Source organism: Streptopelia decaocto (genome assembly GCF_964273445.1).
Source record: "Streptopelia decaocto genome assembly, chromosome: 18".
Classification (NCBI taxonomy): Eukaryota; Metazoa; Chordata; class Aves; order Columbiformes; family Columbidae; genus Streptopelia; species Streptopelia decaocto.
In genome coordinates this window covers 8273963-8295411 of record NC_138673.1, presented here as the reverse complement: position 1 = coordinate 8295411, position 21449 = coordinate 8273963, and the positions used below count along the sequence as shown (strand labels likewise).

The following is a 21449-nucleotide window of genomic DNA, read 5'->3' as shown; positions in this document are numbered from 1 at the left end:
TGGTTTTCAAATCATTTATTACCAATAAAGTAAAAGACAAAATGAAAATTAGAAGGGAGGGGGTGGGAAACGTCACAGACATCAGAACACTTGCACAGAGCCAATCAGAGCTTTGCAAATGTTGAAACATAAATAATTTAAAAGGTATCTCTACCAATTAAAACATTTTTAAGAGGCGCATCGTTTTGTTTGCTTTATAAAAATCAGGTGCTTTATCTTAAAACCATAGCGTAAGGGTAATTTAATTTCTAATTTAACTAGAGACAATTAATGGTTACAACTTAAAATAATCTCTCAGGTCTCCTGCAAACTAATTCATTGGAAGAGCATTGCCGGAGCGATCCAGGGTCCGAGTTCTTCCAGCGTCCTGTGTCCAACAGTGACCAGCACCAGGTGCTTCAGGAGCAAGGTACATGAAACTGCAAAGCGCGCCGTGATGGAATAGCCTCCCCAAAACAAGACTTCTGTCCTTTTGAAACCCCACGCACCAAGGGGCCGATTTGTGCCTTGTGTTATACAAGTATGTCTTAGGGCAACGTTTAGGGGAGAATCGCGACATATATTTAAGGCACATCTCCTAAATACTGTAGTCAGTGAAGACTATGCTGCTCTTAACAACTCTGGAGCAACGCCCGCCTGACTTTGGCATCCTCTGTCACCCTGGTTTTCTGAGGCAAGCATCAAAGATTAAGGACATTCTGTTTTGAGCCAATAAATAAGTAAAAAACCAAAACAACAAATAGCCCCAAACCACACAAACTCAAGCTTTCCTTCCTGCTGCATTTTCAGTCCCCCACATCATTTCAGTTTACACCAGAATACACTTCCACACCATTCGTCACACTTGCACAAACACACGTTAGGTACAGCTCAAGAACAGGCTCCAGAGTTTCTAACTTGCCCCTGACAAAATCCACCCTCGAGGCTGCACACTAGAAAAGTCCTCTTTAAAAGCAGGTCCAGGGCTGAAGTTGCACCAGAAGGTGACCTGCACCTCAGAGGAGTTTTGGAATATATGGAAAAGCTGTGTCCAGCTAAGTCAAGTCTACAAAGTGTTTCTGAGCTGCTACACCATGCTCGCCGCCAATGTAAGCCACGTTCCCCAAAGCAGGTGCTCTCCATACTACGCTGCTCTCCATCAATATAGAAAAAATCATATGGGTTAAGTAACAAACCTCTCAGTCTTATTTTCCTCAAAGCGCATGACAAATTAATGCACGTAACATCCAGGTAGCCTTTCATAGGATCTGATATTATTCCCTTTGGTCCCCAAACTCATCAGCTGCTTGGGACTGGAGGGGTTATACAGCAGCCTACAGACAGGCAAATACTGCCCCATCCCAGCAACGTCCTGAATATTAAATCCAGAGAGGACACAGACCTTTGCAATGTCAGAGAAGCAGAGCTGCAGCTGTGGACTTTGCTACGCAATAAAAATTTGCCCATCCCTTGCACCATCTACCTCTATACAACCTCTACAACAATGCTGTCTCCCACCCGATTCCAGCATCTCCTTTTCAACTCCAGGTCCCTGTATACATAACACATTTTCTGAAACTTGCCCAGTTACAACTCCCTTAGTGCAGACAGAACAACGTCAGTAAAAACCAGACACTGGTGGTGTTTTTCCACCACTGCACTGTCAAGTCCTGACCTTCCAACAATACAAGGATAATTTTTGGCCTGATTTTCTTCATTCCAAGTCCTACCACACGCACACAAATGCTAGTGTGTCAGACTGCAGCGCTATACAAGTCATTATAAGTACAGAAGACACATCGTGCCATTCATCTAAAGAATTTGAACTACCTGATCCCTTCTCTGCCGCCTGGAGCTGCAAAGGAGTTTATCTCCTGCTCTACTCAGAATCTCTCTTCTTTCTGACTCAAAACTTTCAAACCACGCATGAATGCCACAGGGTAAAGTTTTTGTATCTGTTGAATGCAGAATTTCAGATTTTTCTCTCTTAGTTTTTTCCAGCAATTTCCAAGAGATGGTTCTTCTAGAGAAAACAGTCTCGCAATCTAAACTGAAACGAATGACAGCTGGCTATCTGTAACCAAATGACCGGGTAGATTCTCTGCAGGAGAGTGAACCACCCTTATTTTTGCACATCACCACAAAGCACCAAATGGATTTCCACCTGCCAGGCACCACCCCACATTCTTTCTTACCTGCCAATTTTTTTTTTCCTGGGAAAATACTTCCCTTTATTTTTATCTGATTACGGCACTGCAGGGAAGGGGAGGGAACTCACAACTTCAAAGGCAAAGAAACAAGGTTCCTTACTAAGTTATGCTCCCACAGAAAACTGCGTTCAGGCCACTCTGATGCTTAAAGCAGAAATTAAGAGCTGAGAAAGAGGTGGCGACAGGTAAGGTTCCCTTAGCCTGACCGGACAGTTGGGGTCTGCACCCGCTTTAGCTAGTGGAGGGTTAGCACAGGACTGGGATGGATCGGAGCAAGAGAGACAGCTGTCAGTCAGCAACCATCCAGGACACAGTCGTTCCCAAGGTTCTCCGACGTTTCCAGCTCTATGCTGGAGAGGAACCGCCGCACGGCCTTACGGCAGTTGTAATCCAGCGTGGTGGTGTACACAGTCTTGGCGTGCTTCGGGTAGACGATGGTGGTGCTGGTGAAACGCTGGGGCTTGTTACGGGGCTCGAAGCGGACCTCTGCTTTGTAATTGCGCCACGTGCAGTTGGGGACACAGATGACCGTCTGACTGCAAGAGGAAACGCTTAAGCCCACTGGCATGTAGATGTCGTCAATGAAGTGCTTCTCCGATTCATATTTAACCGAGGACGTGTACCTGAAATACAAGAGAGGTGCGTGTGAGCTCTGCTCCGGAGCAGCAGGCTCGATTTTTTGGAAAGCAGAGCTGCTGGGTACCTGGGTGGCTCCTCAGCCCTGCATTTGCCACCTCAGCATGGGCACAGCCGCATCACAAAAATGCTGCTGCTGGTGTCTTGCTCATTTATGGGAAGAAGGAAAAGCTTTATGTCAGCAACACGCGCAACGCTGTCAGTATTTTGTCCAGCTGCCAGAGCTACCAAACACCTTCTCAGTCCTCATGCCCATCATTTGAAGCCTGAGCTCTATGAACCTAAGAACCTCCTTCGAACTCTCGTGCCTAAACCCAGAGGCCTAGAGCCACGTTTAGGCTTTGCACATAAGCATCCTAATTCCTTGGAACACCAAGTCCATGGAAGCACACGTTATTTTCTCATTTCTCCTCCGCCAAGAGTCACATGAGCATTCACTGCTATCGCTCCTGGCGTGGGGCTCTCTCTGAAGGCAAACTGCTGAAGGTTCAGCTGGCAGGAAAATACTACAATGTGCACATCAAACTCTGCCGGTAAGAAAATCCTCTGTGCCTGGATCGCAAAAGAAAGTTTTCATCTCCTGCACACTGTGACAACTCTGTGTTCGCTTTCCCATGGCGCTGTCTTCAATCCCAGCCACGGTGCAGGCTCCTGCCCTTCACCATCAGCTCTTCATACCCTCCCCGCTAATGCTTCCATTTGACAGCATCAGTCTACCTCTGCTTGCACAGTAATCACCTGGGAGCCTTCATTTCTCATTACTGTAAATCATGATGTTCAAAGGAATAATTCACAGGCTGTGAAGTGATGCAGCGCATTAAAAAAAATAATTATGCACTCTCTGAATATTAACTTTTCTCTTAGTTCACACAACCAGCCACAGCTGATAAGACAGAAAGTGCTTATTATCAAACCATAAGGTTACGAGAGCAAAATTCCTTTCCACTAATAAAACAGTCCTAGAAAGATGGCTGCTTTGAAGATCTTCCCTCATGATTACCTTCTAGTTAATCAGTTGAAAGGCAACATTTTGGAGCAGTGCAAAGAAGTAAAAGAGGGAGAGTAAAACACAGGAAAGTCTTCCTGGAAAATAACCATATAGGATGAAAAGAGGCAGAACACTCCTTCAGGTCCAGGTCCAGGAATGTACAGCTGCAAGAAACAATAGCTCTGCAAATAAATTAACTTTACTCACAGGCACTGATAAGACCTAACTACTCATTGACATGCTAAGTCCTTCAAAACTAGGTGACGGGAACGTAATATTTACCTTATTTCCTTTGGTGGTAAAGGGTCGAACTCAACTCCTTCGCCAAAGGATAAAGGACACAGCCTTGGAGGGCAGCTGGAGAGAACGGGGCTGGGAGAGAACACGCAATTCTGCAAAAAATGCAAAAAATAATCCTGCTTATGTCACAATTCAGTATATTTTCAAGAGAACGCATTTATGCAGCCCTTGGTACTGAGCTGCCCAGGTTCACATTACGCACAAGAGGATCTGCTAGTTGAGACATGCCTACAGGTGCAACCTGCGGGTCTGGCCAAGGATGTGGCAACGTCTATTTTCCAAAGTCCTAACTGCGGGTGCTTAATTCAGAGGAGCCACCTTGGGAAATGGGAGAGAAATACAGCCCCTTGGTGCAGGACAGCTTTCTACAGCACGAACTGCAGCCCATTTGCTGAGCTCACGTTCGATTTATAGGGAACATTATAGGAGCGTATAAAAGAGCTCTCCTTGCCGGTTCATCAGATATCCACATGGGCGGATCACAGCAGGAAATTATTGCAGGGCGTCTCACCGTGAGCAACCTCCTCCTTTCTCGCCACGGCGACTACTCAAAGGCATTAAATCCAACCTAATTCACTCACGATCCACTGGGCAGGACTAACTCACTCCTGCCGAGCACTGATTTGTGGAGAGCCCCGGTGCTCCTGTCCCGGATGGGCAGCGCTATGAGCCGACACCAGTCCAGCAACATCGCACAGCCAGGGGAAGCCAAAGCAGCCCCAAAGGGAAGTAACCCACATTTTTGATGCCACCTCTGCCCACGTGCTTTGCTATCCAGGGACGAGTGGGCTGCGGCAATCTCTGCTGTTCAACACACACTTCCCCTATGGCTTTTTCCAACTTCACAGCAGCACTCCTGTAGGAAAGAGATCCTTCCTCTAGACCTGTAGTTCCCAAAGTATTTGTACCAACAGCTCGGCATCAACATTCAAACATCATTTTGCAAAAACTAGCACAGCTCTATCTGATACTATTAACCGACACCATAGTTCAATACACAAACTTCCTACTCCGGTCGGTCTTTGGAATAACGTGAGCTCATTTTCCACTGGGATTTCCAAAGACGTGCTGCGATGCTGTCCCAACCTGGGGCAGGAGCGACAGGGGCACCCCGTGCAGCAGCAGGAGCCACCCCAAAGCCAGAGGCTTTAGAAATCACCGCCGGGTCCCCTTACCCGCCACGGCCCCGGTGCCCCGGGGGGGTCCCTCCCGCCGCGGGGCCGTTAAGGGATAAACGGGGGCCGGTTGTTTCCCACCTGTCCGCCCCGCTGCAGCCCCCTCCGTACCCGCGGCACCGCCGGGCCGGTTTTCCACCCTCTCCTCCCCGCCGGACGCTGCGGCGCCCGGAGCGCTGCCGGGGCGGGAGGGCCGGGGAGAAGAGGTTCCCAGGGGATGATCGCGGCGGGCTCCGAAAGGCAGCTCCGCTTCCCCGGCCGCCGGGAGCCCCCGGGACACCGGGCCCAGCACCTGCCGCGGTGGGACCGAGCCTGGGACGGGCGGCTGCCCCGGGCTGCAGCCCCGGGCGGAGGGTTCCGCACTCCGGCGGCAGGAGGGGTGGGGGGACCGGTACTCACCGCGGCGGTGGGCGCGGGCGGGTCGGGCTCCGGTAGCCCGTTGGTCGCGACGCGGTCGGGGCTGCCCGAGGAGAGAAGCCAGGGCGAGGGGGCGGGCCCAGGGCTGGGGGGCAGCCCGGAGTCGGGGCTGTCGAGCCCCGCGTCGCCCCGTTTCCTCATGTCCGGGAGGTCGGGAACCTCCCGCAGGCTGAGCCGCCCGACCATGGCGGAACCCGCGCCCGCCGCCGCTCCGCGCCCTGCGCCGGCTGCCCCGGGCGGCGGCGGGAGGGGCGGGGCCAACCGCGGAGGGGCGGGGCAAGAAAGGGGCGGGGCCTGAACCCCCCACCTCCACCCAGCGCCGTCCCGTCTCCCACCAGTGCTCCATCATCCCAGCAGCCCATCATCCCAGTGCTGCCATCATCCCTGTGCCACCATCCCTGCATCCCGCTCCCAGCCCCACAGCTGCCTGGGCTGGAGGGTACAGGAAAGCAACGGGGAATTATTAATAGTGTCACCAGATTTATTAAGCAAAGCATTTTCACTGAGACCAGGCCTGACCTCGCTCTCTGCCCAAAGCAAGGGGCAGTTTGGCCCGGGACAGCCCACGGTGGTTGATGCTGGCAGAAGTACAGGGCACTGGGGCAGGACTGGGGGGTGAACGGGGGGACACTCTGCGGTTCGGCTGCCCTGTCCCGTTGCTCAGCCCCAGCAGCAGCTGCCCTGGCTTTCTCAGCAGGCAGCTCGCAGCAGAAATGGGGGCCTTGTTTGGGCTGCAAAGCAGCAGCTTTCAGGCTTCCCTCACCCCTGCGAGTTTAACACCACCCTTCAAAATCCACAGTTTCCCCTCCAGGCTGCTCTTTCTCATCACCCCCCCACCAAGGATTCAGACTCGGGCAGCAGACCGCTGCCACCCTTAATTGCATTTTTCAGGCCAAGCTGCTGAAGCTGAAACAAGAAAACAGAGGGAAAAGGTTTTTCTAGCACTAGAGGAGACTGAGGGAACGTTTTTTGGAAAATCCTAATGAAATAATTGCGCCGTGTCATCAGATTCGGTGGGGGAATACTCTGGCGGAGGGAAAGCAACTGCCTGCAGCGGCCAAAGTCAACACTCCCTGTGCAGCAACAAGCAGTCTGGCCTGACGGGCCCGGCACAAGTGAGCCCAGGGCCCTGAAAAGAATTCCTTCCCTGCCCCAAAATTAAAAGCAGAGCAGAGCTTTCAGCCGTAGGCGTCTGTGGTTTGCAGCTATGTGGTGCTGGGAACTCCGGAGACTTCCTCAAGGAATTTACATTCCTTTGAAGAAATACTATGAGGCTGTTTGTCTTCGCTGAAAAATGCAGATGGAAAGAAAAAGAACATTAAAAATGTTGATTGAAATCTTTGGGGTCTGGGCAAATGTGCTGGACAGGTGTTTTCTTCCTTTTGATTTAAATGCATCCCAAAAAAAGAGAGGTTCTGGTCTCTGCGAGCGATGGGAAAGCTGATCACTCCCCACTCCAAAATCTCCCATAAAAGCCCTTTATGAAATGTGACGCCTCAGAAGGCGCTGGAGCCATTTCCAGATGAACGCAATCATTATTTCAGAGCTGCTGTGCAGCTCCTGGACTAAAAACCACACCGCCAATAACCGCCTTGGTGAAATTTAGCGGGGGGGACACCTGTGGCACCCCCAGCAGCTGCCTCCGGGGGCTGTGGGTGTCCCCAGGGCTGCTCTGTGGGGATCGGGGTCCAAGTACCAGGGGTCTCGGTGCCCGGGGAGCTGGGGGGGCTGCGGCCGGCCCTGCCGGGGTGGGCAGAGCTGGAAATCTTGCTGCTCTTTATTTACCAGCAAAAACCTCTCACTTTGGCGTGGATTAACACAAACGACAATTTTTTTGTGCCCTTACAGGCTCTCATTTCTGGGCTTGGCAGGTGAAATGGAGCAGCCCAGGGGCGCCACAGCCCGTCCTGCCTCACACCCGGCTTGGACACGAGGAGCCCCTGCAGCACTGACATCCAGAGCTGCAGATTCGCCTGCTAGCATGGAAAGGAAGCGTTTAACCAGTTCTAACTACTGGATAACTAAAGTACTATCGATAGCCATCGTGCACAGCAGCTCTGCTTTTAAGGTGTGTGTACTCTGTCCTCTCGGAAATCCTGTCTTTTTATAAGCCTCTCAAACCGTACCAATCTGTGCAATCCCCAATGGCATTGGAAATCTTTTCCCTGTACATCACAGCCTCTTTGTCCACGTTATTTACATTTCAACTGCCTACGCGCAGCCAGGACAGAGCAGATACCGGTATCTTATCAGGATCCTCCTTCCATAAAGGACTCTCCACCAGGGCAGGGTGCGCTCAGCTGAATCAGCAAGTAACAATAGGCACATTGATGTGGTGTGGGGGTCAGCGCCGTGGGTGGGGGGGAAGCAAATCAGAAGGACCCTGTGTTATTTGATAACGATGGAAAATTATTTCCAAACGATGGGAACGCCAGGCTGGTTCCTGCAGCACAGACCACAGACCCACGGGGTGCGGGAGTCACGCAGTTCTGAGCAGGGGGATTGATGGGAATGAAGAGGCGTCCGGCTGCAGGGTGAACTCTGATGGCACATCGCTCAGTTGCTGAATTCTGATCAGTTTTATAGCCCGGCCCCAGGCCCCTGCCACCCCTGATCTCTCAAGGACAAGGCTGGCAAAGTCCTTGAGCCCACCTGGACTCCGGCTTGGAGCTGCTCTGGCTGGGAGAAGGGAACGAGCGCAGCCTGTAACCTGGAAATTTTGGGTGAGGGCAGCACGAGCTGCTGTAACCGACCCCAGCGGAGCAGGCACACAGAGAAACGCCTTTTGCCAAAGCCTTTCCTGACACAGATGTTTCAGCGCATTGCCCTCAGCTCAGCAGAGCCGTGCGCATCCGCGTCTGCTGCCCGTGGCCAAGGAAAGGCTGGTGGAGACTTGGCCATCGCGGCTCAGACACTGGAAGCCGCGGCTGTAAATCTGGCGAAAGAAATAAACACCCACATGGGCCGGCGTGGGCTGCTCCTGCCCAAGGGCGGAGGGGGCAGGACTGGCAGGAGAAAAGCAAATGAGTCACTCATTCTCCAAGTGAAAGAAACTCCTCGTACGTCATGCATCGTGGAAGAAAAGAAGGCACTACCTCTTAATTAATTTTCAAAGGAAAAAATCAGGATCTCTCAGAAATCTCTCCAGCTGTTGAAGTCATCAGAAATGATCTGATTATTTAGGTGGACAAAGTCGGCTCTGCTGAACCGCCCGCATGGTGTGGGAGCTGCTGCGAACGCAGACGCTGCCGGTGGAGAGTTGGAGCAGCGGAAGGTGGAAAAGCCAGAAAAGAGAGAAGCTGTGGGAGGAGTGGAAGGAGAGGGACACGCGGAGCCCTGGGAACCGTGGGGCTGGGGTCAGGTCCGGCCCCGGGGGTTTGCGGCGTGGCGGTCATACAGAAAACACTCAGCCCATGAACATCAGTCATCATTTAATTCATTTTAGTGTCACGCTCCGACATACAGCCAGAATTACACTTCAGCCAAAAAATGTAAAAAGTAGCATTTTGCACAGAAAAAAAAAAAAATCATCCTTTATTCCCCGGAGATGTAAACCCCAAACAGTTAACATACACATACAGACGTGCCCAATCTGATAAATCCCCAAGAGCCGGGGGACAAAACCCTTATACCGTAAGCAGAAAAACACAGACTTCCCTCTAAAAGTGGAATTCCAAACACCCGGACCTGTAGCATTCTCCAAAGGCTGAAACTAAAAATTCATTTTGTCTTTTATTTCCTCTTATCTCCAGAATGAAATGTAGGGAATGAAACAGGGGAAGCCTTCGGGGAAAGACACGCGACAATAACTCGAACATCATCTTCAGCTATTCCTAATTTAGTTAAGAGAGTCAGCCATAGACAGAGCAAAGAAAAATTAATCTCACATAAATTATTCATCCCTCCATGGGAATAATGAATCTGTGCAAACCCGTGTTCCCTCCTCCCTGGCTATCACGTTTGATAACGTGTGAACCATCCTGCACGTGCATCTTGAGATAATCCATCCTGGGGGAACAGCCCTTTGTCATTCCGACGTGTTTTCGGCCACTGTTCCTTCTTTTGTCACCTGACATGAAATCGGGAAAGGAAATAAATGAAGCAACAGCAGACTCGGGAAGATTTGTGAGACTGGAGTGGTGAGAAACTGCCGTCGCTCCCCACCAGCGTTGTTACTGCTGCTCTACGACGGATGTCGCCGCTCCGGCTCTCGGCAGCTGCCTTCCCCCAGGAAGGGGGCTGTGTTATCCGAAATACCTCACCTCTGGTTCTCCTCCTCTCTGGTTCCCCTCCTCTCCATACTGCTGCAAGCTGAGGCTCAGAGGAGGAGAGGAAGGCTCTCAAAGGCTGAGGCTGGTGTGAGCAGCCTGTCCTGGGAAACAGCTCAACATTTCCAGCATCTCTCTCCACAGGGCAAGGACAGCGGGCGAGTCCAGCACACGCGAGAGCAGTAACAAGCAGCTGGAGACGAACTCTGCACATGTCTGGTTTGGCCTTTAAGCGACCGAGGCTGCCGGCTGGTTGGCAGGAGGTTTGCCAAGGTGCAGAAAGGATTAATTCAGCCCTTTCCTCCTCTTCTGAAAAGGATTTGCCGTGCTGTCTGACTGGTGGTTTATGTACGTGCCTGTCCTGGGAGCAGAGGAGAAACCTGCTCTGGGGTTCTCTCCTGGGCATCTCATTAATGCAGCTGAGCTGCAGATGCCTGGATCCCAGCTGTTAAAGGGTTGGGGGTGGTTTGGTGGTGGTGACGGTTTGGGGTCGGTCCCCCCTCCCCAATAAATAATGAAACAGAGGAACAGCTCTGCAGCAGGGACTGAGCAGAAACACCGAACTCTCAGGCCAAATCCTTGGCGTTGCTGCAGGAGCTCCGCCAGGCTGAAGGCTGGGACACGAGTGAATCACAGCCAGATATTCTTTGAATCCACCTAAACCGTTTTTATAGCTGCTGACTTCCCGATACCTCTGCTTTCTCCACCACGTGGCCCCAGGCATGTCCTGGGTTTCATTCCCGCTAAGCTAAGGGCAAACACCTTGGTCAGATCCTCCCCTGGTCTGAATGGTTAAGAGATCACAGGGCACGGGAGTGACGGACACAGATTTTTCAGCTGCACGCCATAAATCATAAATCTGACGAGCTTCACTCCCGATCACCGCAGCCAGTCCTGAGCAACAGAGTTCCCCTCTGCTCACTCAGAGTCTTTTTTTGATGAGTTTCTCCAGTTTCCGTATCCGCGAGGACTCCTGCTCGGGCGTGGGCGCGCTCAGCGAGAGGGAGCCGGAGTTCTCGGTGCCCGAGGGGGGAGCGGGCAGGCGCTGGCGGAACAGATCCAGCATGCTGCTCTGCTCGCTCCGCTTCAGGCCCTGCGGGAGCGAAGGAGAGAGAAGCGATCAGGCCGGACTCCATCCATCTGGGAACGGGCGTGCACAGGAACAGCTGCGGGAAAGCCCGTTTCAAACAACAGCCTCTCGTTCACCCAAGAGCTGTGTGATCTCTGGGTGATCCCGAGACCACCGAGCCCAGCCCTGGGAGCAGCTCTGAGCACACTAAATGAACTGAAAAACTGTTTGTCTCAGAGCACAGAGGATACTCTTGCCTTAGAATGCTCTTCCCACTCCCAAACCCCTCTGTATTTCTACAGAAAAACATCCCCAACTATCTCAAAGCAGCGCTAGTGAAGGAGCAGAAATTCTGTAGGACTGGTTCTAACCTTCATGTCTAGTATCTTCTGGAAAGTGTCTGTGCTGCAGTCAGCGAGGAGCTTGATGTAATTGTCGACAAACACAACCGGCGGCTCATGTGGGGCCATAACCACCTGCCAAGACAAGAAATAAAAGAGATCGGGCAAAGTCTATGAGATAAAACCAGTGCTCAGTCAACTCAAGTACATGAGTGACAGCAGGACTGGCTTCTCCTAAAATATAATGCTTAAGCAATAAGGAAGAGGCTGTGACCCCACCGCTGACACCTGCCCCGGAGCTCACACCCTCTTAGTCCCAGCAACAGGCGAGTCAGGAAAAAGAATTAAAATGGCCTTGAAGCTGGAAAGATGATTATTCATTGTTATATTCTCATTACATAAGCAGCGGGCTCCACAGAGAACACATCTTTTGATAACGCTGGGCAGCAAACCCACCTCTCTGGGGAGCCGTGTGTGTGTGAACGTGTGTGCGCACCGGACCAGACTCTGCCCCGTCTCCGAAAACATTTCCATATGTTTCCACTGACCCAGCTCACCCCACACTGTATTCTGTCACTGAGACATTTCTTTCTTTCCCTGCACTTCAGACCAATGAAACATCATAGCCATGTATACACTTATAAAGCCTTAATTTACAGCCCTTGTAAAAATCTTCTGCCAAGATGAAAAGCTGGAACTTCAGACAGCGTAGCAAGGAAAGAGCTCTGCGGGACGTGCGCACCCCGGCCCCCTCCTCCCCGCCTGCGGCTGCGCTGTGGGGCTCAATGAATTTGTTTGTGCCATCGACGGGCTCAGTGATGCTCCTATGGAATGAGCCGCACCGGTATGTGCCTGGTATCGCTGTTTAATTACTCGTTACACTGACGTGAGCTCTCACCTGGGGCCAGAAGTGCTTTGTGCAGCAGGGACGTCTGAAATAGCACTGACAGGGACCAGCAGCACCCCCAGCCTGCGCCCCCCCACCCCATGAAGCCAACGTGATGTTAAGGGCAGACAAATTAAGTCCCTGACTTTTCCGATTCTTATATAAAACCCAAGGAAAGTTCTGTTTCTGTATGCGACAGGCACCAGTCTGCCCTGCTCCTCTGTTAGCAGTACCAAGGTATTTTTCTTCAGGTCATTCCTAAGAAAACTTAGACTTGCTTTAATGTATCTAATAACATCTCAGTCACCTTACTCCAAAAGCATGGAACCATAGAACTCATTTCTGTCCTGCCCGTCCCCATGTCCCTCTAAGTCACCCACAGGAACATCTTCCCAGCGCTGGTGGTGAGCAGGGGACAATCCCATCGCCCCCAAGGGTACAACTGCAGAGCTCCCACTGGGATCAAACCTCACTTCTTATTCCAGCAACAGCGGGGAAAGGGACACTGCTTTGCTTGTTACTTTTTATGAAGACAACACATCGCTTTTGGGTCATTTTCCAGGCACCAGGTCTGGAAAATGAAAAAGGACTCTGGTGAATACAGTAACCCAGACATGTTTGCACTGGCTGTTACACTAGACAGTAAACAGGTGACTCAAGCCCGGCTTGGCTCCCCGGCGCGATGGAGTCTGCACAAAGGCCTGGAGTAACCTGAACTGGAGGGTTTGCCCCGCAGCAGACGCTTACGGATGCTAGCTCTGATTTTCACAAGCTCCTGAGGGAATCTGGTGCCCCACACCTCCTAGTAAGCAGAAACTGAGCCCTTGGTTACCTTGAAAAACGAGGATGAAAACTCAAATGTGATGTTAAAAGAGCGTGGGGGCAAACCCAAGGCGAACGAGCCAGTTCTATAGAACAGCTGGCAGCACACCCGGACGAGCTCGCGTACGTTCATGTGCGATTGCAGATTTTGCCGCGTTCAAAGGAAGGGCCCCCTGGAACTCGCTCGCTCCGATTCCCAGTCCAGCAGTCTGGCTGGCAGGTTATCAAAAGTCTTGAGTTACCTTCAGGATCATTTCAGCCCGAGTCATGCCTTTCACCACTATCTTCGTGTAGCTGGCAGGAGCCTTCCTCACCACCTGGGACCCGATGGAGGGCAGATCCAAGAGAACCATCTTCAGCGAGTGAGTGTCCAGCAGCAGCTGCAAGAGTTCATCACACCCTGTTATTCAGGCCCCTCGCACCAAGCTCCGTTAGCCACTATAATAACCCAACATCCTGACGAGTTTAACACTCCCGCATTGAACGGAATCCTGGTAACGGGGCTGCAGGAGCGGGAGGGACTGACCCAGGTGATGATGCTCAAGGACACACGATCACCCACAGCTACAGATCAGCACCGTTTGTTGATTTTAACCAAGCGCTGCTCTGCTGGCTTGAAATGACTTATGGCAGCTCAACATCTGGCACATCAGGCACGGATTTCCAGCACTCTTCCCCTCCACAGGATAAAGTGAAACCATATCCATCACCTGTAGCCATATCGTTACTTAGATACTGATGTCAAATGAATTAACATCACGCTTCCTCCTGCACCTGGCCACCCATTAGGGCAAGTTTTCTGCATTTACCTAACCACCTGATTTTTTTTTCTTTAAAAAAGAAAACTGCAACACAATACAGCTACATGAAGAACTGCTCAATATCCTGTGCTCACGGGTACACTGAAACTCACAACCTGCATGTTGTTTTTTACCAGACCAGCAGCTAAATAAGCAGCAGCTACGAAATTCAGCCCAGACAGACAAGCACTGTCTGATGACAAAATGCTGTGGGTTAAGGTTTCTTAGAGCAAAATCACCCCAAATACCGCACTCCTCTGATTGCACGAGGTATGTTTGAAGAGGTGAGACAAAACCAGTGAAAGTCAGAAACCTGAAATCAAACTAGATGACGAGGAGCACGATTTATTGACACAGCAGCGAGTGTGAAAACTCGCCGAGCTGCTGGCACAGCCAGGGCAGTTGCTGCCAAAGGGCTCCCAGAAGCAGGTGGAAGCTCGTTCTGGAGCAACACACAACGTGACGGGCACCGCAGAACCCCCAGCCGTCACAACATGAATTATTTACGGCTTTCGGACACGTGGGAATTCATCTCAAATGCAAAGGACTGAGCCGAGGAGGGGCCGGTGGGTCGCGCCGGCTCCAATCTGGACCCCGTTATCTGCGGCAGCGTCTCATCGCCGTGCGCTGCCTGTTCCGCGGTTTGCGTGAGATGAACCGACGGCATCAATCTCACCCTGGGGAGCCAGGAAACCGCAGCACAACCAGCAGGTCTGTGCGCCCCGGAGCTGCTGCAGCCCGGCGCCGGCCCCGGCTGTCGCAGCTGGATCCTGCGTGTCTACCAGGGATCCCACAGACGGGAGATTTTCCCAGGAATTCACATCTTTCCCACACGAACCCTCTCATGTGTAGCAGGAATTCTGTGCATTCCGCAGCCATAGCACTCGCAGGCTCTGTCCCATCACCTGTTTCCCCATCGCCTGTCTCAGGCGTTGCCAATTCGCTGCCAAAGCTCACCGAGATGGAGAATTGTTGTTAAGTCAGAGACACAAACCCACAGAAAGTGAAAAACCCCAGAGGTCTCGTTCCCCATGCCAGACACCTCCATAAATACGACCCCAGTGCCCAGTTTTCCAATGTGATAATTAGCAAAGAGCAGGAAAAGCCGTGTGTAGGACCGGGAAAGCGAATTCTACAGCAACATTTGCACCAAGGGAGAGAAACGTGTGCGGAAAGATGCTGGTGAGTGACCAGGGCAGCGTTCAAAAGATGCTGAAGCAACTGAGGACTTACATGGTGCAGAGAGAGGAGAGCAGCTTGTGAAGATCTCTGTGCACCAAACCCAGGAAGGGATGTCCCACTTTCATCAGATACACTCGCTGTGAATCGGGCTAATAAAAATGTTCCCAGTCTGCCTTAAAGAACCGAACTGGGCCTGTTATTCCAATATGGTAATATCAAAGCCTTTTAACATCAGACACAATCCCACTGCTGGCAATGGGTTCATCACTTTAGATGCTTATTTAAGAAAAGACTTCATTTAATCACTCTCAGGTTATTGCTCATCGCACAAGATGAGCAGAAACTGTGCTTCGCTCATTTGCTTTCCATTAAGAAAGAGGAAGGGTTTGATGTAAAGCTCCTGTTTCATTTTGCAGACACACACCGCTCAGAACCCATCTTTGATCCCTAAAACCCAAGCGGCTTTTAAGGCACCGATTTGAAGTTCACAGCAGTCCCATTAGGGACGATCCTGCTTTTATTATTCTGAATCATCCCACGGGGGAGCAGCTGTATGTGCGGGGACAGCTGAACGCTGCCTCATCCAACCCTCACCCTCGCAGAGCAGTGGGGTCCCAGCCCACGGGCAGGGTGGGAGACAGGGGGGTCACCCTGCAGCTGCACCCACAGTCTGACGGTAACAAACACTTCGGAACTGAATTACAGCCAGTGCAATTACTTTTTCTTACCTGTTCTGCGCCCACCATGCTGATCGGTTTGCACTTGAAGAGGTGGTTAATGAACTTGGGGATGAAGGAGCTGCGGAGGACAGAGAGAAAATGACACAGTTACATGGATTTGGAGTCATACAGTCCTCTGGGTAACGCAGCGTGCAAAACCAACCGGGATGGCTTTCCACAGACACTGTGAGTGCCTCGTTCTCAAGCTGATTCCAGCCACATTAAATCCACTAAATAACAAACAAACCAACCTGAGGTACGATACTTGTGCTTTAAACAAACCAATCTCTAAGTTAACTGAGAAGCTGCACACATACTCTATGTAAATAAGTTGCTGTAAACTATACATGAAATATTCCAGTACAAGGTTGAGAACAAGCAAACAAACTATGGTACGTAATAAAAACAGCAACACTCCAGGATTAGAATAGCTGTTCATGGAGTGGAAGTATCTTGATTGTATCCAGACCCTACATTTTACCGCGCACCAGCAATTCCATAACGTGCATGTTCCACACTGAACTCGAGGTCCAGCCAAGGCGGGAGGTTCGCTGGGCCCCGGACGTTCACACAAAGGCACTTTTCCAGAGGGCTTCTCGCCAACACAATCAAGACAAGAAAAAGTTTAGTGAAAAGGAAAACACCAGCATGCGATTTCACTAACACGGACTTCAGACTCAGAAAGGAACGTGCACTAAACCGGGGAGAATGTGGGAAGGACAGAAGCCCAATATTCATCATCTTAGCCCATGTTCTCCGCAGTGTCACCTTTGGTTTTCGGTTTTGGCTTGTCAATTTTAGGCTTTGCAGTAGTTTAATTCTCTGGTGGAGAAGCACAATCTCCCTTTTGGAGAAGCGCAGGCTGAGAACCTGCAAAACAAGCTCCTGCTCCACCGACCCCGTCGAGCCGCAGCCCCAGGACAAACCAGGGGCTGGACGCGAGGAGAGGGACCAGTGTGAGCAACACAACCTGCGTCCTTAGGACCACACTGCTCGGCCTCTTGTCTTCCTCCCACTGCCATATTTTCTCACATGCTCTGCTTCTTTCACGCCTTTGGATGAGCGCCTACCAGGCTCACATTTCCAGGACCTTGTCCGTGACCTGGTGGCAGGTCTTAGAATTTAATGGCTTTATCTCAAGCTCAGGTAAGTCAGTCTGTTTTCTCTCCTTTTGAATGAGGTGCTGTTTATGGTGATGATCTAAGCGGGTGGTTTCCCCTTTGCATCTGTTTCCTTCCCGCAAAGCAAGGAGCATGGACAGCAACTTGTTTGTCCTGCCACCTGTTTTCCAAGCCAGGACATTTATTTTTTGCCCTTTCTCATGGAAGAATGACAAAAGTGTAACTCGGGCACAGAGCATGCCAAGCTGCTGAGCAAATCGAAAGAAATGGTTCGAGGAAGAGTCCTTCCAAGTGAAGGCTCCTTCCCTTCCCTCAGACACAACCACGACCTCTCTAAGTGAATCATCTTTTCCTGGAGAACAATTTCAAACTACTATTGAGAACCAGCTACTGGGCTGCCCCAAACAGCTCTGAATTTGGCCACCAGAGAAACAACCTTGGCAACAAAATATAAATTAGAGGAGGAAATCAAGCCCTGTCTCCTCTTGCACGAAATCATTGCAGCAGAGATGTAACTTATCTGGTTTAGAAGCCCATTTTTTGGGTGTACAGCTAATTCCCAGAGGGCAATTAGAGAGCACCAAGCACAGCTGGAGCTCAGGCAATCCTATAACATGATCAATGTGGTCTGGATGCGGCAGCTCGCTACCAGCGGAAGAGCAGAAGAGATTAATTGTACCTTTGATCTTGCACGTAGGTCCAAGTCTCCCTCTCCCTGTACGGTCAGGCGTGGAGCTGATGCATATGAGAACAGGGCAACAAGCCTTTCTTTCTGCAGGGTGGCAGAGCAGCCGCCAAAGGACCCCCTCCCCTCTTTTTCTTTAAATCTTATTTTCTATATAACCACATGGTCTCCCATAGACAGCATTCTGTCTTGCATGAAACAATTCCCAGGCCACCCACGAGCAATGCAGAGGGTAAAGCGACCTTCTATCCCCACATGACTGTTATTTCGCGCTGCCTTATTGGAAACAGCTCCCAACTCCAGCAGGATAGACAAGACAAACCATAAGATCCAAGGGCTGCTCTGGTATATTTTTCTCTTTTTTCTGTTTTTTTTTGAACTAGCAGAGACCATCAAGAGCAGTTGCACTTAACTGGAAAATTCACCGGAGTCTCCTGTCTGGGCTGGACTCAGCGCTTGGCTCTCTGAGCACGCAGCAGCAATCCTGAGGTGAATAATACGCGTGTATTCAATGGTAACGCTCTGTACGCGGGTTTGTACTCTAAATGCCTCGACTACCTGCACATCCACACAGCTAGATTGGATGCCAGAATTCATTTGTGGCTATAAAACTGCAAGCAGCAAACCCTCCAGGGAAGCAGACAAGTCCCCAGTGAAACAATAATGCAGCACAAGACAGATCACAAACCTAACGCCCAGCAACCACAGCATCTGAGCGGCTCCCGTCTCCAGCTCTGCCAAAGCCTGGGTTTTCCTAATCCCCTGCACTGACGATGCATCAAACACAACACCTTCCTAAGCACGGCAGACAGATGTAACCACTGTCTGTCTGTCCGTCTGGCGGGACACGAGCTCCTCCAGGCCACCATCCAAAGCATCCCGGTGTCACCGCAGCTGAGATGGGTTTTGCTTTACGCCTTCCTCCCAGGCGGGGACCAGCCCTCGCAGGCTCGCCCCGGCTTAGCTCAGCTCTAAACCCCCAGGAGCCTCCTCATCACCATCTTCTTCCACCCAGCTCGCTAGGATCACGCTGCAGAGCTGGGAGGACGCTGCTCCCGTCACCCACCACGCCTGGCCCTGCGTGACGGACCAGCTGCTTTTTGGCAAGGGGCAGAGCTGTTTGTTTTTCCTGCCTCCTGGTTCTAATCTCTTCCTCGCTGAGGTCAGGTCGCAGACTTTCCAAACACATCCCGGCGTAGCGGCTACGGCTCCACCGCTGCGGTTTTTGATTTCAAAGGATAAGGAGCGAGGTGCGGTGAGAACAGAGCCCCTGGCCCTGCCCGCGGTGCCTCCTGCTTCTCGCCGTTTCAAGGGAGTCAGAGTTACGTCTTGGTCAAAACAAAGCAAAAATGACAAATTGGGTTAGAGGATTGATGCGATTTCTGATGGCCGTTTTTCTTCTTCCAGACTTGGCTCAGATCCCACAGTTTTAAATTTAGTGACTTTAGATGCCTTCTCCCCCGTGGTCCTGTAACTCAACACGAGCGCTTTACACAACCCATTAGAGCTGAGAAGTAGCTGGCGGTTCAAAAAGATACAGGCATCAGCGTACGGACAAGCACAACGCCTGTTAAAAGGATTTTCAGCGTGGAGCACACAAAAAGCCAGGTATTTATATTGGGCAAGCCAGCGTATCCCATAAGAATTCAGAGCTTCCAAAACACAAATGTTTGTATGTATTGAAATGGCACCAGCATTTTAAGTAGATCAGCGCACCCTTAGCACCGGGCTAGTTCCCCTTAAAACCAAGTTGAACAGAAAGGCTCTACATATCTTGCAAAAACAATCTTCAGGAAGCAAATTTTCATTTCTGCATCTGATCATCGGCACAGCGAACCCAGGGCTGTGTCTTAATGTTACTGCGCCGCGGTCAGAGCTGTAGCTGTGCTAAAAAGGCTTTGGAGCAGAGCGGTAGTTTTGTGGGTCTCTGTGCTGTTCTACAGCACGAATTGGGATGAAGACACTCAGCTCAGATGTGAATTTTTCTCAAATGTGAGAGCCGAGTATTTTATCCGGAGTTTACTTGGTATGTGCTCAGCAATAAAGTTAAAAGGCAGGCAACTAAGCTGAGGTATTAAGAGTGTTCTGTGAACAGCTGAGTAAATGGGGTTTTTTATTTATCACTGTGTTAGTGATATAAAACTCAAGCGTAACCACATAGAAGGCTTAAGTGCAATAAATTTTCACTGAGACAGCATTTCAAATGGTGATTACGGGCAATGTTATAATATGATTTATCAGTAACTGCTCCTTAATGCAAACTAACGAGTACCCTGAGATAGCGAGAGGGAATGAAACTCTCCGTCTGGGCTCCCTGCTGCGACAGCTCGTGGTTTCGGGAGCCTCCTGCATCCTCCCTGCTGAAGCTCCGCTCTCCAACCCACACAGTCACTGCCAGGCCACACGGTTTATTTCAGGATGATTAGCTTATTAGAGATGAATGAAACGTTAAGGTATTTTAGAGTGACACATGATCTGCACGGTGCTGCTCCCAAGTCCACCAGCACAGTCACATGCAGCACCAAAAGCAGCAGCTACAACTGGCAGAGCCCTCCCGAGGGTTTTTCTGGGGCCATTGGCACGCAGAGCTCAGCTGGCCACAAGCAAGCAGGGAAGAGTCCAAAGTATCTTCCCAAAGAACTGAATTTTTGTTTCGGATACACACAGCTTCAAAGTTTGGATGTCCAAGAGATGCTGGAGAGCTGCACCCTCAACCCTGGATCCAGAGGCAAGGGGAATTTCTGTTTCACCCTCCGGTTCTCTAATGCTGCACAAACATTAAGTGACTTTCCAGGAGGACGCTCATAATATCCCCCAAAATCAGAATGTCTGTTTCCCCTCCCTTACCGAACTATTTTGGCAGAGAAAAGCAGCTTTTAGACTGTGAAAGTAGAACATACTCATCACACAAGCCCTCCTTACAGTGCTAGACCTATTATAAAAGTCATTTTGAGGCAAATGATGAACCGCATTTCTCAGAACGTTGAAGCACCACAGCCTCTTATCACTGGGAGGAAAATAGGTTCCCATTGCAGGAGTCGTGTCCACACTCAGACGTTCACAGCCTTTTTCAGACATCCAACCCCAAACAGCGGACAGTGATCATCACAATACTTCATGGGACAGTTTAGGCATGTGAAAAGGAACCAATCAATACAAATGTCTGAGAAAATCGGTCTCAGCAGGAAGCTCGAGACAAGAAATTCAAGTATCTTTTAACCTCTCCAGCTGCTGGTGTTTGCTGTCCCACCCCACCTGGATGGAAAGGCAGCCGGAAAGCAAATTATCGTCTACAGACAGACTACCCAGAACCAGAGACCCCGACAAACTCTGTGCCCTGTTGGTAACTTACTTTGCAAATTTTATACAGAACTGAGTGAAATACTTTCTCGTGGAGGCCAGATTGTCGCGGATGATGGGGACGTTCTGTTTGATGTGGAGAATCACCGAGGTGACATAAGGACTCTGGTCACCAACGTGTTCCACGTTCTGCCACTGCATCTGCACAAAGGGGAAAAAACAACCGAGAAGACTGTTTAATTCATTAAGATTCAAGCGATAGGTAAGGAAAACTGGACAAACTTCCTGCCAAAAGATCTCTACGGAATCATCAAGAGACGCCTCCGCAATTCACCACCAAGGTCACGATATTGATTGAGCAAAACCCTTCCATGACTAAACACAAAGAAAACCCACAATGGTCCTTTCTGCAACAGAGCAGAGAGAGATTGTGACCAGCAACCTCCACAAATAGGGACCACGAGGATTAAAAAAGCTTTCGGAGCACGCCAGACTGCCTTAATATTTAACAGTTTCCAGTTTGCTGGGATGAAGTGCCCATATAAATCCTG

General features: G+C 50.6%; 2 protein-coding genes across 2 annotated transcripts in view; both read right to left on the bottom strand.

The window, feature by feature from the left end:
• RFLNB (refilin B) lies at positions 1-5943 on the bottom strand. The gene is made up of 3 exons (XM_082068698.1): positions 5688-5943; positions 4096-4205; positions 1-2812 (listed from the first exon to the last, which is right to left on the bottom strand). Exons 1-3 carry the CDS (start codon positions 5889-5891, stop codon positions 2482-2484), a joined length of 645 nt encoding a protein of 214 aa, XP_081924824.1. The 5' UTR covers positions 5892-5943; the 3' UTR covers positions 1-2481.
• A 3186-nt stretch (positions 5944-9129) lies between these two features.
• The window catches only part of VPS53 (VPS53 subunit of GARP complex), a 59268-nt gene continuing 46948 nt past the window's right edge, over positions 9130-21449 (bottom strand). The window contains exons 18-22 of the mRNA XM_082068649.1: positions 20951-21099; positions 15802-15871; positions 13334-13471; positions 11414-11518; positions 9130-11066 (exon numbers count right to left, since the gene is read on the bottom strand). Coding sequence (XP_081924775.1) covers positions 10896-11066; positions 11414-11518; positions 13334-13471; positions 15802-15871; positions 20951-21099 — 633 coding nt within the window. The 3' untranslated portion in view covers positions 9130-10895. The remainder of the gene's footprint in view (positions 11067-11413; positions 11519-13333; positions 13472-15801; positions 15872-20950; positions 21100-21449) is intronic.

Bases quoted from the DNA above. Each gene is read 5' to 3' on its own strand.
- RFLNB (XM_082068698.1), bottom strand. From the start codon at position 5,891: ATGGTCGGGCGGCTCAGCCTGCGGGAGGTTCCCGACCTCCCGGACATG. The intron at 4,206-5,687 runs GTGAGTACCGGT...CATTTTTTGCAG, and splicing joins CGCCCGCGCCCACCGCCGCG to AATTGCGTGTTCTCTCCCAG. The intron at 2,813-4,095 runs GTAAATATTACG...CTTGTATTTCAG, and splicing joins TTACCACCAAAGGAAATAAG to GTACACGTCCTCGGTTAAAT.